At 46.1% G+C, this 17650-nt stretch overlaps 1 protein-coding gene across 16 annotated transcripts in view; it reads right to left on the reverse strand.

Annotated features, from left to right (window-relative positions):
• Nucleotides 1-17650, reverse strand: part of LOC140483251 (nesprin-1-like) — a 585321-nt gene that overhangs the window by 316718 nt on the left and 250953 nt on the right. For all 16 annotated transcript variants that reach the window (XM_072581374.1, XM_072581386.1, XM_072581377.1 and 13 more), the window contains 4 exons: nucleotides 12848-13012; nucleotides 8240-8596; nucleotides 6428-6564; nucleotides 2686-2857 (listed from right to left, as the gene is read on the reverse strand). In XM_072581374.1, coding sequence (XP_072437475.1) covers nucleotides 2686-2857; nucleotides 6428-6564; nucleotides 8240-8596; nucleotides 12848-13012 — 831 coding nt within the window. The remainder of the gene's footprint in view (nucleotides 1-2685; nucleotides 2858-6427; nucleotides 6565-8239; nucleotides 8597-12847; nucleotides 13013-17650) is intronic.

A 17650-nucleotide genomic window follows, 5' to 3' on the forward strand; every position in this document is an offset into this window, starting at 1 on the left:
CTCCTAGAATGAACTGACAGGTCTGAATATGTGGTATTAGCTGTGCTCTGCCTGTAACAGTCAGCTTCAGGTCCCAAGAAGTCCTGATTCAACTACTGATATCGGAGGTTGGAGGCCCCCTAACCTGAGCACAGAAATATATTCATCAGTTACACACTTGAACTGGAGCCCAAAGGGGACGAGGATCCAAATGTTAACTTGCAAGTAGCATCTTAACTGGAGGGATCATCTTGTGAGCTGGCACTGGGGAAAGTGCCCACCAAAGTTGTTGCAAAAGATCAAATGATTGCCAATGCCCTTCAGGACAGAGAGTCTAACGTCAGGGTGGCACGGGGGCTCAGTGGTTAGCCCTGCTGCCTCACAGCACCAGGGACCTGGGTTCAATCCCACCCTCTGCTAACTGTCTTTGTGGAGTTTACACATTGTCCGTGTGGGTTTCCCTTGGTGCTCCAGTTTTCTCCCACAGTCCAAAGATGTGCAGCTCAGGTAAATTGGCCATGGTCAATTACCCATAGTGTTCAGCGGGTGTGCAGGCGAGGTGGATCAGCCTTGGAAAATGCAGGCTTACAGGGATAGGGTAGGAGGTGTGGTTCTGGGTGCGACGCTCTTCAGAGGATCGGCATGGACACAATGGGCTGAATGGCCTCCTTCCACACTGTAAGGATTCTATGATTCTGTCAGCCTTAGCTGGTCTAGCTTTCACTGTATCCCACTAGCCAGCCTCACACCTTCAATGCATTATCTGGGCCGCCATGGCACCTATTGTTAAAGTTCACTTGAGAATGTAACTTTTAAAATAGTTCTGGGATTTACATATGAAAGAACTGAAACCAACATGGTCATTCTAAAATATGAGAGACTTAACCAACAATCCAGGTCTTTTTCAATATATAATTTCAGTTATATCACACTGTGAACTTTTGCTATAAATTCTGTGTCTGACAATCATATTCTCCACAACCACCTGATGAAGGAGCAGCGCTCCGAAAGCTAGTGCTTCCAATTAAACCTGTGGACTGTAACCTGGTGTTGCGTGATTTTTAACTTTGTCCACCCCAGTCCAACACTGACACCTCCACATCATCCCACCTAGACATGGTTGATTTGCATTGCTTTATGCAAATGACCCAGCATGCATTAAGCTGGAACACAATTGTTTCCAGGAGCAATCTCAGTCCTTTCTCCTCAAGGCAATAATGGTCAGGAAACACACATTCCAATACTGTTCTCTGCTCCACCAATGTCCTGGAGTTCATACGTGGGGTTTGTACCCTTCACTCCTCCTTCCTCATGTGCTTCACATTAATCTCCCTCTGTAGGACTTTGAAACACTGAACTCTCGACAGGAGCACAACTCCCTTCTCATTTACAATTCAGTGCCAAGTGCTAAATTGGATGAATCTCTTGTCCTCTACACTGTGACTTAATCACTGCCTCATTAAAAATAGAACAACTTTAGCACAAAGATAGAGAAATCTCGACTATAAAGAGATTCTTCTGCTGGGCAAGTACAGAACAAACAAATTAACCTGCTCAACCTCACCATAAACCCGACACAACAGTATCTTCAGTTAGAACTTGGATACCTGTCTGTAACTTCTTCCAGACAGATGCTAATGTGATTCTAAACCCCTCAAAATGAAAACCTATACAAACAAGACCCTGGCCATATACTCAATTCAAATACAAACTTGATCTTGGACGTATACTCAATACTGCATTCAATTCTGGTCTCCCTGCTATAGAAAGGATGTTGTGAAACTTGAAAGGGTTCAGAAAAGATTTACAAGGATGTTTGCCAGGATTGGAGGATTTGAGCGATAGGGAGATGGCTGTTTTCCCTGGAGCGTCAGAGGCTGGGCGGGGGGGTGGCCTTATAGAGGTTTATGGAATCATGAGGGGCATGAATAGGGTAAATAGACAAGGTCTTTTCTCTGGGGTGGGGGAGTCCAGAACTAGAGGGCATAGGTTTAAGGTGGGAGGAGAAAGATTTAAAAGGGACCTAAGAAGAAACCTTTTCACACAGAAGGTGGAACGTGTATGGAATGAGCTGCCAGAGGAAGTGGTGGAGGCTGGTACAATTACAACATTTAAATGATATCTGGATGGGTATATGAATAGGAAGGGTTTGGAGGGATATGGGCCAAGTGCTGGCAAATGGGATGAGATTAGGTTGGGATATCTGGTCAGCATGGACAGGTGGGACTGAAGGGTCTGTTTCTGTGCTGTACATCTCTATGACTCTCTGAGTGTATACAGAGGAGCCTCGATTATCCAAAGGACATGGGCAGGCAGTATTGCATTTGGTTAATCGAATTCCGGATAATTGAATGCTGGATGACACAGTTTAGCCGAGCGTCGGGACCTTGCGGCCCTGCCGGATAATCTAATATTCGGATAATTGAATGTTGGATAATTGAGGTTCCTCTGTGTACTGAATTCAAACACAAACCTGACCCTGGCCATGTATTCAGTTCAAATACAAACACTACCTTCAATTCAGATAAAAAGTATTGGAAGGTAATTTTCACCCAAAATCGGTGAGAAGTCAAGAAACCAACAAATGCAAAGGGATTTTCTGAACTCATTTTCTTTCATTCAGATTCGCATTTTTGCATGGTTTCCTTTTTCCTTGTGTCTTATCACAACGATTCCTGTCATCCCTGTGCTCTGTGAGCTCCTTACCTGCAGTTTCTGAATGATTGCAGTTGCTTCGTCGATGTTTTGAGGTGTATCGAAGCAGGTGGTGATCTTGGTGTTGATCATCCACTGCTGGAACTCCCTGAAGGTGGTACGGAATCGCTGCTCCAGTGCCTTCTCCTTATTCTGACAATACTTTGCAGTCTGCAAACAAAGGCTGTAGTGAGCAGAAACAAGGAGACGCCAAGTTATACGAAGGCTTGGGCATGAGAAATGTTGTAGCCTGTCTTCTCCATTTACAGGTGAGACTGAGCTTTTTTGTGAAATTCCAAAATGTTCCGTTTCGAGCACAAAGTCACAACCCGAGTTTCTGATATTTCTGACCAAGCAGCAGTCCGGACTGCTTAGATCAACAGTGTAAGTGGAAACATCAAGGTTCCTCCAACACCCAGCCACTATTGGGTGGGGACCCACTATTGGGTGGGGACCCTCCCTCATGGGGGGACCCCTGGGGGTGAGATACACCTGTGGGAGTGTCCTCATGGGGGGACCCCTGGGGGTGAGATACACATGTGGGAGTGTCCTCATGGGGGGACCCCTGGGGGTGAGATACGCATGTGGGAGTGTCCTCAGCCAGCACCATTCTAGGCCCAGTGCATCAGTCGGTTCAGGGACAGTTCCTTCCCGGCTGTTGACTGAATGGACTCTCTAACATCAAATAATTCTGTTCTAGCTAATGTTGATCTCTCATGTACACCCTGTGCAATGTTACCTGCATTGCCTGTGTCTAAATTTTCTGATCTGTACAACCTTGCTTACTATGATCTGCCTGTACTGCTCGTAAACAAAGCATTTCACTGTACTTTGGTACAAGTGACAATATATAAGTCAATAAATTAATACGTTAGTCCACTACATGACAACTTTGGCACTTTTCATCAAAACCAACCACTACAGTGGCTTCATAACAGCTTCCATCAGAATCAACTGAACAGAAACCCAACAGGTTCCACTACAACAACTTACAAAGAATTTTACAGATTAGAAACAGGGTATTCAGCCTACCTGAGTATTTATGCTTCCCGAATCTCCTCACACTTGTTTTATCTAGCTCAATCACCACATTCTTCTGTTTATTTACCCTTCCTATAACTTAACAGCGAGTCATGGAGATGTACAGCACGGAAACAGACCCTTCGTTCCCACTCGTCCATACCGACCAGATATCCCAACCCAATCTAGTCCCACCTGCCAGCACCTGGCGCATATCCCTCCAAACCCTTCCTATTCATATACCCATCCAGATGTCTTTTAAATGTTGCAATTGTACCAGCCTCCACCACTTCCTCTGGCAGCTCATTCCATACACATACCACCCTCTGTGTGAAAAAGTTGCCCCTTAAGTCTCTTTTATATCTTTCCCCTCTCACCCTAAACCTATGCCCTCTAGTTCTGGACTCCCTCACTACAGGGAAAAGACTTTGTCCCTTTATCCTATCCATGCCCCTCATGATTTTATAAACCTCAATAAGGTCATCCCTGAGCTTCCAACATGCCGGGGAAAACAGCTCCAGCCTACTCAGCCTCTCCCATATCTCAAACTCTCCGATGCTTGTAAATCTTTTCTGGACTTTTTCAAGTATAACAACATTTGCCTATAGCAGGGAGAACAGAATTGAAAAAAGTGGCCTTTAAATGTATGCTGTGGTGAAAGTTATCTGATTTATATACATAAGTATGTTTTTGTGTAAGTTTTTAGAGTTAGGATTTCAAAATAGTGGCATATGGGTAACAGTATCTTTTGTGAAAGGTTTAAAGAGAAACTGCCCTTTAGGAACATTGACCTGATCCAGTATGTATCAGACAGTAGAGATCCCTGGAGTGTTAATGATTAATTGTTAACACTGTGTTGGTAGGAATGCAAACATTGAGGTCTATTTGCTTTTTTATTGGTTTATGATAATCAGGCATTTATTTAGTTTAGGAAACCTAAGAGATTAAAAGTTTTTGAGCAGTTTTGGAAGAAATGTGACTGGATGCAGAATCACAATGAAGTTTCTGTCCTAGAAAGGAATATAGAATAGTTCAGGGAATATGCTACCTTAATTAAGTGCTAATTTATGAAATTTACAGACTAGGAACACTTGGTTAAGAAGTGACAGGCAATTGAAAGGTGGGCAAGTCTAAGCTCTCAGTTTTGTGCTCACTTAAGACTGCACAGTTCACGGGAAGGAACTGAGAACAATGAGCTGGGTCAAACTTATAGATTTGGGATCGAGAAAGTTCTTTCTCTGAATGTCAAATTGTAAAGTGATGGTGTTGGGTAATAGATGACTTGTTGTTTTGCTGCATATTTTAAGAGTTCTTCAGCTATGTTCTATATTTAGATAGCTTGGCTTGTCTTATTTTATGTTTTTCCTTTTATTTAATAAACTTCTGTTTTTATGGTTAAATAAAATCTGCAGCTTTGTGTGCTTATGCAGTGACACCACATTAAAATATGAAAGTTATGATCTATCAAGCCAGGTTTCAGACCTGTCCCAATGGGAACATCAGCTGGCTTTGCAACTATCGATACACTCCTTGCAATTGTGCGTTTTGCATTCAGACTGCTCCCTGAGTAAAGAACAGAAAGTGGGCCATTCTTTCAACTAGCTAGACGTGGGTGGCATGATGGCACACTGCTGCCTCACAGCCTCAAAGACCCGGGTTCGATTCCACCCTCCGGCGACTATCTGTGTGGAGTTTGTACGTTCACCCTGTGTCTGTATTCCTCTGGATGCTCTGGTTTCCTTCTGTAGCCTAGGTAGATCAGCCCATGGGGGATGCCAGGTTATGGGGACAGGATGGTTCTAGGACTTGGAGTGATGGAGGGTCAGTGCGGAATGAAGGTGAAAGTGACCCCCTCTGGCGTTGGTGGTGCTCCTAACAGTGGCCTTTCATCCAAGAACACCAGTGCTGAACTCCAGCTTCAACCAGTCTCCTCAGATTGAGGACTGAAAACCCGTCACCAATTTAAACAAGTCACAGCCACCGACCTGCGAGTGGGGAATCAAACCTGGATAGAAAGGATACACTCCTAGTCACCTCTGTGCTGTGCTGTGTAAAGCATTATGGCTCATCTGGTGGAGTTTAAGACTTCCTTCGAAAAGAACCTATGCCATCCACAATGCAACAAACCCTCAGAACTATAGCCAGGCAATGCCTGGAGTATAATCTGAACATACCCCCTGGCTCTGGAGGTAAGGGTAATACTCACCAGGGAGAGATGATGTTGTAGTGATCCTGTCACTGGACCAGTCAGCAAAAGGCCAGGTTAAAACTCTAGGCACATGGGCTCAAATCCCACCACCACAGCAACTGGGGCAATTTAAATTTGACTAATAACATTAAACCGTGAAACACTCATCGCTTGTCATTGAAATTCATCTCATTCATAAATCTCTCTTAGGGAAGGAAATCTGCAATCTTCATCTGACCAGACCTACATAAGACCCCAGACTCACAGCAATATGATTAGCTGCCCTCTGAAATGGCCCAGAGAGGCACCTCCTTAATGGGCAATGAGTGATGGGCGAAAATGAGGACTGCAGTTGCTGGAGATCAGAGTCTAGATTAGAGTGGTGCTGGAAAAGCACAGCAGGTCAGGCAGCATCCGAGGAGCAGAAGAATCGACATTTTGGGTAGGAGCCTGATCTGGTCAGTGACACCCATATTCCACAAAAGTATAAATTAGCAGAAATCTTCAACAGGACGCAAACTGATTTCAATATAAATGGAGACTTACCTGTTGTATTCTTTGATCAGAGACGAAACTTTATCTGAATGTGAACTCAAATCCTTGGAAAATCTGCAGAGGTCATTGAGTTGACCTTTCAGGGACTCACTCATGCTTTCTGCCTCTTTCAGAGCTTCCTCTGTCTCCTGCACCAGAAATTGTACACTGAGTCACTGAGCGGACAGCACAGATTACAATAACATTCATCCTTCAGGAGACAAAACGATGGAAAATTGTACATCAGCACCTGGCCAGCAACTGCATGGAAGAGTGAGAGTGGCCAAAACATTGCAGGGAGACCTCCTTTCATTGGCTGCTGGGGGAGGTGACACCACAAGAGGCTGCCTCCAGGAGCTGCGAGCCAATCAAAACACTAGTACCTCAGCAGCGCCACAGGGGAGCTGTGGCCATGACCAGGATTGCACCATAAAAAGGACTGACCCCCAACAGCCCAACCTGACTCCCACCCTCTACGACCCCACAGCCAGGAAAATGGGGTCAAGGGACCAAGAGGGATTATTCTCCAGGAGAGGCAATGTGCATTAGGACGCAGTATGTGTCAGAGAGACAGTGTGTGTGAGAGAGAGAGAGAGAGAGACAGTGTGTGTGCGAGGGGGATATGGCGTGAGACAGGAGCAGTGTATGAGAGAAGGACAGTGTGTGTGTGAGGGGTGTCAGTATAAGAACATAAGAAACACAAGTAGGAGTAGGTCAGCCCACTCCACAATTCAATTAGATTATGGCTGATCTTGTAGTGGCTTCACCTCCACTTACCCGCTCGCTCACCATAATCCTTAACTCCTTCACTGTTCAAAAATCTATTTATCTTTGCCTTAAAAATGCGGCAGCCTCAACTGCTTCACTGGGCAGGGAATTCCACAGATTCACAACCCTCAGGGTGAAGAAGTTCCTCCTCAACTCAGTCCGAAATCTGCTCCCTCTTATTTTGATGCTATGCCCCTGGTTCTAGTTGCACCCAACAGCAGAAACAACCACCCAGCTTCTGTCTGATCTATTCCCTTCATAATTTTAAATGCTTCTATAAGATTCCCCCCAGTACTTCTAAATTCCAATGCGTATAGTCCCAGTCTACTCAATCTCTCCTCATAAGACATCCTCCTCGACTCCGGAATCAACTCAGTGAACCTCCTCTGTATCCCGTCCAGTGCCAGTATGTCCTTTCTCAAGTAAGGAGACCAAAATTGGGTATCTGTGAGGCAGACTGTAAATGTAAGGGGCTCAGTGTGAAGGAGGCGGACAGTGTTTGTGAGAAGGTTAGAATGCGTAGGGTAGGCAGCATTTATGGCAGGAATTTGTGTGCAGAGTGGTGGATAGTGTGTCGAAGAGCAACAGTGTGAGCAGCAGGAATAATGTGTGTCGCAAGGGACACGTACTATCTTTGACCTAGTTGGCGGTGCTAGAAGTAACACTTAAAATTGTCAAACCATTTACACCTGAAAGCAATATATTCTGCTACAAAATGAATTGCGGGATAGAGTCTGCTTGAGTCTCACAGTCTAACGGAACATTTTCCTTCAGCTGTGAGTCACTGGTTTAGTCATTGATTTAATGACTCACCAGTCAAATCTGCTTTCCAGAAAACATCCAAAGTTTCAGCTTTCAAGGTTGGAATTACTGTCACTGAGTCTAAACTGTTTAAGCTGTTAGGTACAGCTGTGAACGGTGTACAATTATCAGTTAGGAAAGAGTTGTGTAAATGCCCTGTTAACAATATCAGAGCCCGGAGCAAGCTGATGTTAAATTGCTTTGCTCAGAGATTCCCTGGTCCCCTGCAGAGAGCCCACAGGGCCCCACACAAACCTTTGCTTTCTGCCAGCATTCTACGAGCTCTTCGTCTGTTGTTTTGTCCTGCAGCTGGGACAGGCTGTGTGAGCAGGCCGTGAGACTGGCCTTGAACTCCGCAAGGTCCTTGTCCAGCTGAGCGACCTGTGCCTGGAACTCCTGCTCGGAGCTGGTGGTCTGACTGAGCATGGTCTCCAGGCCGCCCTGTGCCTGCAGGGTGCTCTCCTCCCACTGCTGCCAGTCCGCCCGCAGGGCATCCAGCTCCCTGGCCAGTGCCTCCCGCCCGCTCGGTGCCGTCTGCTCGCCCACCTCTGCGGCCAGAGCCTCCACTCTGTTCAGACGCTCCCTGCCATTCCGTCTGGAAACGATCAGCTCCTGAGAAATGGAAAGCATTCACCGTCACCAGTCCTGTCATAACTGTTTGTGTAAGCCCTCCTGAAAGTTCACAGTTGAGCAAGCGCTGCGTAACATCCTGCAGAGGATGTTAACCCTCACACTGCCCACGGGCAGGGTAAGGGAGGAGGCTTTCCACAGACCCAATCACACTTGACATTTCTTCGCAACAACTGACTGCATTTACGTAACGCCCGGAACGAAGTTAAAAACCCCCTCCTGCCTCCCCCCAGAGCCACAGACAAAACTGACACAGAGGCACGTGAGGGAGTCTGTTAAAAATACACAACGTACAGCCAAAGGTAAAGTAAAATTTCAGATCGCGAGCAGGATAAACTGTACAGTTCATCCTCGGGACATTCACCACACAGCGATCTTACTAACCCTGTAGGGCAAGCTTTCGGGAGATAATTAAGGACAGTTTCAACACCTCGAAAGTAAGCATTTGCAAAGTGCAGTGATATGGCGCCTGTTGTAACACTCTTGCCCTGGAGACACGCAGTTTCAGGACCAAGTGCCCATGCTGGGGATGGCGCACTAGCAATAACGCTGACACTGCAGTGCAGTGCTGAGGTGGTGCTGCCCTGTCACGGGTGCTGTACCTCAATGAGGATCTGAACCAGTCTGCCAGCATGGGTAGACGTAAAGGATCCTGTGGCCCTATTTTGGGAGTAGAGCACAGGTGTCCTTGTCAATATTAAGTTCTCAAACAGCAGATTACCGGGTCAATCGCTATTGCATTGCTGACTGTGGGAGCTTGCTGTGCATAAATTGATTGCCACATTTCCTACTTTACAATATTGACAAAGTATACTCCATTGGTTGTAAAGTGCTTTGAGGTGTCCAGTGGTTAAGAAAGGTGCTACATAAATGCAAGTCCTTAATAGTTCTGGGCACTGCACTTTTTAAAGGATATCAGGGGTTTGGAGAGAGTGGAGTGGGGGTATAAGGAACGAAGGATTTCAGTTATATGTGGAGGCCAGAGAAACTGGGATTGTCCTCTTTAGAGCTGGGGAAAGTATTGGGGAGGTGATGGCCCAATAGTCTAATTGCTGGATTGTTAATCCAGGTAATGGCTTTGGGGATTCAGGTTTGAATCCTTCCATGTCAGATGGGGAATTTGAATTCAATAAAAATCCGGAATTAAGAGTCTCATGATGACTGTAAACCCACTGTCAATTGTTGAAAAAACCCACCTGGTTCATTAACTCCATTTAGGGAAGGAAGCTGCCATCCTTACCTGGTCAGGCCTACACGTGACTCCAGACCCACTGCAATGTGGTTGGCTCTCAATGGCCCACTGGGCAATTAGGGATGGGCCAGGAATGCTGACTCGTCAGTGTTGCCCCATGTCATGAGTGAATTAAAGAAAACGGGGTGGCTCAGTGGTTAGCACTGCTGCCTCACAGCGGCTGGGACCCAGGTTCGATTCCAGCCTCGGGTGGCTGTCTGTGTGGAGTTTTCACATTCTCCCCGTGTCTGTGTGGGCTTCCTCCGGGTGCTCCAGTTCCTCCCACAGTCCAAAGATGTACAGGTCAGGTGATTTGGCCGTGCTAAATTGCCCATAGTATTCAAGGACGTGCAGGTTAGGTGCATTGGTCAGGGGTAAGTGTAGAGTAATAGGGTAGGGGAGTGGGTCTGGGTGGGTCACTCTTCAGAGAGTCGGTATGGACTTAGGGATTCTATGACAAAAATGATGCAAGGTATAAAACCCCTAAGGGACAATGATGATGATAATACTGCACTGAATACTACACCCATCACTGGTTCCCCAGAAGGCAGCTGAGAGCCAGCCATAACACAGTGGGTCTGGAGTCACATGTAGGCCAGACCAGGTAAGGATGGCAGTTTCCTTCCCTAAAGGGCATCAATGAACCAGGTGGGTTTTTCCAACAATTGACAATGGATTTATAGTCATCAGGAGACTCTTAATTCCAGATTTTTATTGAATTCAAATTTCCCCATCTGCCATGGAAGGGTTTGAACCCAAGCCCCCAGAACATTACGTGGCTCACTGGATTACCAGCCCAGCAATTATACCATTAGGCCATCACGTTCCACAGCTCTGAAGAGGACAATCTCAATTTCTCTAGTCCCCACTAATATTGAACCATTACAAAGCTCCAACAATCAGCAGAGAGGCGAACATGGAGGAACAACATTAGGAAAATCAATCAATAAAGTTGTTAAGGATGGAGCTAATTAAATAAACTAGAGAGAGTAAAACCCTTGGTCTGCATCAAACAGATCTGCACATCATAAGGCAATTTAGCAAAAAGACAGCCGAGGCGCAGTTACATCTTTGCAAGATGTCACTAGAAATAGAAATTATTCTAGAAAACTGGGGGAGAAGGTAGTGTTATTCCTATGTTTTAAAAGGGAACGAGAACAAGGAGATATAGGCTGGCTTGACACTTGTGATAAAAATGGTAATTATAATCCTTACTCAAAGTGACAATGGGGAGTAATGTCAGAAACAGAAGCAGAATGAAACGTACTCAGGGAGATATGAATCTTTTGAACACTGGAACAACACAAGGGAAAGAGGAGATGAGGGTCATGTGCTCGATGCAATATAGTTGGACTTTCTGACAACTTTCCACAAAGTCCTCAACCGTAGACCCATGACTAAGATCACAGCAGGGGGGTTATAGGACAAGAAGCAGACTGAATCAAAATCTGACAACAAAATGACAGAACAGAAAGTCAAGGCAAAGCATAGCCAGACAAATTAGTAAATTGAGTGGCACAGCATTCCACAGGGATGGGCGCTGGGCCGTGCTGTGAACAGTCACCATTTGGATTGAGAAACTCTCTCATCTACTACACCGCCATGTTTCCCAGGCCCTGGGAATCCCATGCAACAGCTATTACATTAACTGCACCGTGAGAGCCTCTTAATGTGGCACGGTGGCTCAGTGGTTAGCACTGCTGCCTCATAACACTAGGGACTAGGTTCAATTCCACACTTGGGTGACTGTTTGCATGTGGAGTTTGCATGCTCTCCCATGTGTATGTGGTGCTCTGGTTTCCTCCCACAGTCCAAAGATGTGTGAGTTAGGTGGATTGGCCATGAGGAAATGCAGGGTTATAGGTAGGGGGTAGTGCTCAGTGCCTTTGAATGGTTGGTGTGGGACTCGATGGGCCAAATGGCCTGCTTCCACACTATAGCGATTCTATGATTCTTAGAACAGGGCCACAACAAATGCAGTGATTTTTGAAGGGTAGTCACTGTTGTAATCTTGGACAAATAGCAGGCAATATGGGCACAGCAAGACTCAACAAAAAAAACGACCATAGAGTCTTAGAGTCACAAAGATGTACAGCACGGAAGCAGACCCTTCAGTCCAACCCGTCCATGCAGACTACATATCCTAACCTCATCTAGTCCCACCTGCCAGCACCCGGCCTATATCCCTCTAAACCCTTCCTATTCATATACCCATCCAGATGCCTTTTAAATGCTGTCATTGTACCAGCCTCCACCACTTCCTCTGGCAGCTCATTCCATACACGTACCACCCTCTGTGTGAAAAAGTTGCCCCTTAGGTCTCTTTTATATCTTTCCCCTCTCACCCTAAACCTGTGCCTTCTAGTTCTGGACTCCCCCACCCCAGGGAAAAGGCTTTGTCTATTTACCCTATCCACGCCCCTCATAATTTTATAAACCTCTATGAGGTCACCCCTCAGCCTCCAACGCTCCAGGGAAAACAGCCCCAGCCTGTTCAGCCTCTCCCTATAGCTCAAATTCTCCAACCCGGGCAACATCCTCGTAAATCTTTTCTGAACCCTTTCAAGTTTCACAACATCCTTCTGATAGGAAGGAGACCAGAATTGCACGCAATATTCCAACAGTGGCCTAACCAATGTCCTGTACAGCCACAACATGACCTCCCAACTCCTATACTCAGTGCTCTGACCAATTCCAAACGATGACCAGATCATCTGTTTAAGGGATTGAGGGATAAATGATGTTAGGAAACTGGGGAGAGCTCCCTGTGGGTCCTTGGTTTAATGTCTCATCTGAAAGATGGCACCACTGCGCTGTTCTTTCAGTGATGCACTGCCCAGCCATGGTGCCCAGGTTTCTGAAGAGGGGCTTGAACCCGTGATCAATGGATTCAGAAGGAAGAGGAGACCTCTGCTGACACTGTACTGATCGATCTATCCTGCTGCTTATCAGATTCCCATTGTCTAGTTTCTGTGGATCAGAGCCCGGGTAATGATCCCCACCGTGACTTTCTTCAGCTTTCTCTGTAGGGCTGTCGAGTCTCCCGATAAATCTGACCAGCGGTGAAGTTCCTCCTTAGCTGAGGTCAGCCAGTTTGTTAGTTCTTGCACGGCGATGTTATACTGCTGATGGTCCTGCACCTGATCCTCCAGCTTCTTCACCTTCCCCTGCAAACAAGAGCAAATCAAGCTGTAAATGGCACCATGTTGAACACTGGAACTGTTGTGACCCACAACACATGTGCTTTATGCACTGTTTCACATCCCCTAACAACATTCCACCTCCCAGTTTCCTCATTTCCCCTTCCCCCACGTTATCCCAGATCCAACCTTCCAACTTGGCACTGCCCTCTTGAGCTGTCCTACCTGTCCATCTTCCTTCCCAAATATCCACTCCCCCCTCCTCTCCGACCTTTATCTACCTATCACATTCCCAGCTACCTTCCCCCCAGCCCAACCCCCTTCCCATTTATCTCTCAGCACCCTTGGGCCAGCTCATCATTCCGGATGAAGACCTTATGCTCAAAACATTGATTCCCCTGCTCCTCGGATGCTGCCTGACTGGCTGTGCTTTTCCAGCGCCACACTCTTCGACTCTGATCTCCAGCATCAGCAGTCTGCACTTTCCCCTTCCCCTCCAGACCTGCTGAGCTTCCCTAGCAATTGTTTGATTCAGGTGAGTCCCCTTGGCTTCAGGAAGTTCACTTGAGAGACTGAAATGTTATCTGCATAGATAGGGCCGAGGGTCAGGATCTTTTGCCCAAGTGGCTAAAACGAGGGGGCGCGCATTTAGGGTGAGAGGCAGAAAGTTCAAAGGAGATGTGAGGGGTGCGTTTTTTGATTAGAGATTAGATTCCCTACAGTGTGGAAACAGGCCCAACAGCCTAACAAGTCCACATGGACCCTCTAAAGAGCAACCCACCCAGACCATCTCCCTCTGACTAATGCACCTAACACTACGGGCAATTTAGCATGGCCAATTCACCTGACCTGCACATCTTTGGACTGAAAATGGTCGGACTCTGCAGTGCGCTACCAGGAGTGATGGTGGAGGCAGATACATTAAAAGCTTTTAAGGGATTTTTAGATAAACACATCAATGTGCAAGGAATGGAGGGATATAGACCAAGGGCAGGCAGAAGGGACTAGTGTAATTTGGTGTCATGTTCATCACAACATCATGGACCAAAGGGTCTGTTCCTGTGCTGTGCTATTCTAGGTTCTATGCTCGACTTGCAAATAAATTCAATTGTTATTGAGTAGTTACATATTTTAAGAGTATCTAGGACTATTCCTGCATTCTTTGACTTATTAATGTGAGGTGCAATCAGCATATTGTTGTATACTTATTAATGCTTATCTAGGCTACAGGGGTGGCATAATGGTTAGCAGTGCTGCCTCACAGCGCCAGAGACCCAGGTTCAATTCCAGCAAAGGGCAACTGTCTGGGTGGAGTTTGCACATTCTCCCCGTGTCTGTGTGGGTTTCCTCCGCGTGTTCCAGTTTCCTCCCACAGTCCAAAAATGTGCAGGTTAGGTGAATTGGCCATGCTAAATTGCCCGTAGCATAAGGTGAAGGGGTAAATGTAGGGGAATGGGTCTGGGTGGGTTGCTCTTCAGAGGGTCGGTGTGGACTTGTTGGGTGAAGGGCCTGTTTCCACACTGTAGGGAATCTAATCTTAAATAAAAGATGTTAAATTTCTCTGCAAAAATCTTTATCAAGTAGTCAAGTGTGTCATTGCTTGAAATTAGGGAAACCAAGCGCATTGAACAGATGTATCCTTAAGCATAAGCCAGTTTGAAGTACTCTAATGATTCAGTAGGTTTATTTAAAATTCCTACCACTCTCTGCCCACGTTCTCTGTTTGTGCAGAGACAACTGAAGTTACCTTACTTAGAAAATGCCTGCAGGATGTTAAGTAGCAGAAGACTTTGTATTAAAAAATAAAGGAGATATTACAGAGATAGGAAAGGGTTAGAGGGATATGGGCCAAACAGAGGAAAATGGGACTCGTTCAATTTAGGAATGGGCCAGTTGAAGGGCTTTTGCCCGAAACGTTGATTTCGCTGCTCGTTGGATGCTGCCTGAACTGCTGTGCTCTTCCAGCACCACTAATCCAGTATTTGATTTTCAGCATCTGCAGTCATTGTTTTTACCCAGTTGGGTTTAAGGGCCTGTTTCTGTGCGGTATAACTGTGACTCTGCTGGAACTGGGGACTCCTACTGAGCTGTGACTCTCAGGTCCCCTTTCACCCTTCACCCTTGCCCCTCTGCCAGAGTCAGCACAGTTTCTACACCTTGAAACTCAGACAGACCACATGCCCTGCACAGCAGTGACAGAGTTGGTTACTGTCACACACACACACATAGGGTCGAATGTATCAGTGTAACTACATCACTGTAGCTCTGACCTCGGTATTAACAAGGGGAAAGTGAAATAACTCCACCGAGGCCAGTATCCTGTCATCACGCCACCCGACATGGGCAGTCCTTGACACTGATCCAGCTCCCTCAGAGCGAGCAGAATCTCTGACTCTCCTGTTTATATCTGTCAGCCAGGGTTCCCTGATGTGGACCAGATTAACAGCCTCAATCAGGGAACTCACATTCTACGAGGTCCACCTGGCAGACTTTGTTACAATCACAACAGGAAAGGTGTTATTTTATTAATTCACGGGATGAAAGCATCGGTGCCAAGGCCTTTTATCTATTGTCCATCCCTAATAACCCACAAGGCAGTTGAGAGTCAACCACATTGCTGTGGGTCTGGAGTCACATGTTTTCTCCCCTAAAGGGCATTAGTGAACCAGATGGGTTTTTCCAACAATTGATTCATGGTCATCATTAAACTCTCAATTCCAGACTTTTATCGAATTCATCTTCCACCTCCTGCCATGGTGGGATTTGAACCCAGGTCCCCAGAACATTACCTGAGTCTCTGGATTAACAGTCCAGTGATAATACCACTAGGCCATTGCCTCCTCCATTACTCGTGAGTAATGATGATGGTAGTGGGTTGCGGGGGGGGGGGAGGAAGAGAACCTGGAGCTTCGTGTGAGAACCTTGAAAGTCTGCAGTCCATGTTCACATTGTATGGCCTCAGCGGTTTCCCCACCTGGGGGACCAGGCCTCCTCTCGTGAAAACTCAGCCTCAGTCAGAACCGATCTCCATCCTTGCAGTGTCTGATCTCTGACCATGGAGGTCTTTCTCTGGGTTTTGGGAAATAGATGGGACAGGGAAGGTTTTATTTTGATGGGGTGGAGTAAAACACTCCTGTTTCTCCTGACCTTGTAGATGCTGTGCTGAATCAAGCCCGGCATTGGAGCAATAATTGTGATTCAGGAGACCAGGGTGGAGAATCATTTTGGGTGGATTTGAGGAACAGTAAAGGAAAGAACTCACAAGTGGGAGTGGTCTCTGGGCCCACAAACAGTAACCACAATGTGGGCCAAGGTTTACAAGAGAAAACATTGGACACGCTTGCTAAAATGGTTGGCAGTGAACATGGATGACTTTACTCTACATAGGAACTGGAAAAATCAGTTTGGCATTGGTTCACAAAACTATTTCAAAATAATATCTTAGAGCGGGATATTCTGCAACTAGCCAGAGATGAGGCTATAATAGGCTTGACAGTGTCATGTGACAGGAATGACTAATGAGCTCAGAGTAAAGACATCGCTATGCAGCAACAATGCCAGCATGATTGAATTTTACATCCCGTGTGAAAGAGAGAAGAGTGAGTCAAAGACTAGTATCTTAAACTTGAAAACAGGCAACTGTGTGGACACGAAAGCTGGGTGAGATGAAGGGGATAATCAATAGAGACACAGTGACTGATGTAGAGACATAGAGATGTACAGCATGGAAACAGACCCTTTGGTCCAACCTGTCCATGCTGACCAGATATCCCAACCCAATCTAGTCCCATTTGCCAGCACTTGGCCTTTATCCCTCTAAACACCTCCTGTTCATAGACCCATCCAGATGCCTTTTAAATGCTGCAATTATACTGGCCTCTACCACTTCCTCTGGTCGTTCATTTCATACAAGCACCACCCTCTGCATGAAAAAGTTGCCCTTAGGCCCCTCTTAAATCTTTCCCCTCTCACCTACAACTATGCCCTCTAGGTTTGGATTCCTCTACACTAAGTAAACAGCTTTGGCTATTCACCCTATCCATACCCCTCATGATTTAATAAACCTCTATATGGTCACCCCTCAGCCTCCGACGCTCCAGGGAAAACAGCGCCAGCCTATTCAACCTCTCCCTATAGCTCAAACCCTCCAACAATGGCAACATCCTTGTAAATCTTTTCTGCACCCTTTCAAGTTCCACACCATCCTTTCTACAGCAGGGAGACCAGAACTGAACTCAGTATTAGAAAAGTGGCCTCACCTAATGTCCATTTAAGGAGATCTTTCAGATTAAGTAGATTCCTACTATAAAGAAAAAGTCTAAAGGGTGGAGCCACCATCTATGGTCAACTAAGGAAGTTAAACAGAGCATCAGGCATAAGGATGAAGCTTATAATTGCACAATGGCAAGTGGCATGTCAGATGATTGGTCAGAGTATAAAGAGCAACACAAGATGACTGAGAGGTTAATCAGGAGGAAGAAATTAGAGCAATAGAGGAAGCCAGCTAGGAATGTCAAAATAGACAGCAAGAGCTTCTGCAGGTATTTGAGAAGGAAAGCAGAAGTAATGTGAGGGCTGGTTCTCTACAGAGTGAGAATGAGGTGGTGGGGGAGGGGTGTTAATAGTAGATAATAAGGATCTGGTAGATGGAATACAATGGGGAGA

This window comes from Chiloscyllium punctatum, chromosome 11 (genome assembly GCF_047496795.1).
Source record: "Chiloscyllium punctatum isolate Juve2018m chromosome 11, sChiPun1.3, whole genome shotgun sequence".
NCBI classification, from domain to species: Eukaryota; Metazoa; Chordata; class Chondrichthyes; order Orectolobiformes; family Hemiscylliidae; genus Chiloscyllium; species Chiloscyllium punctatum.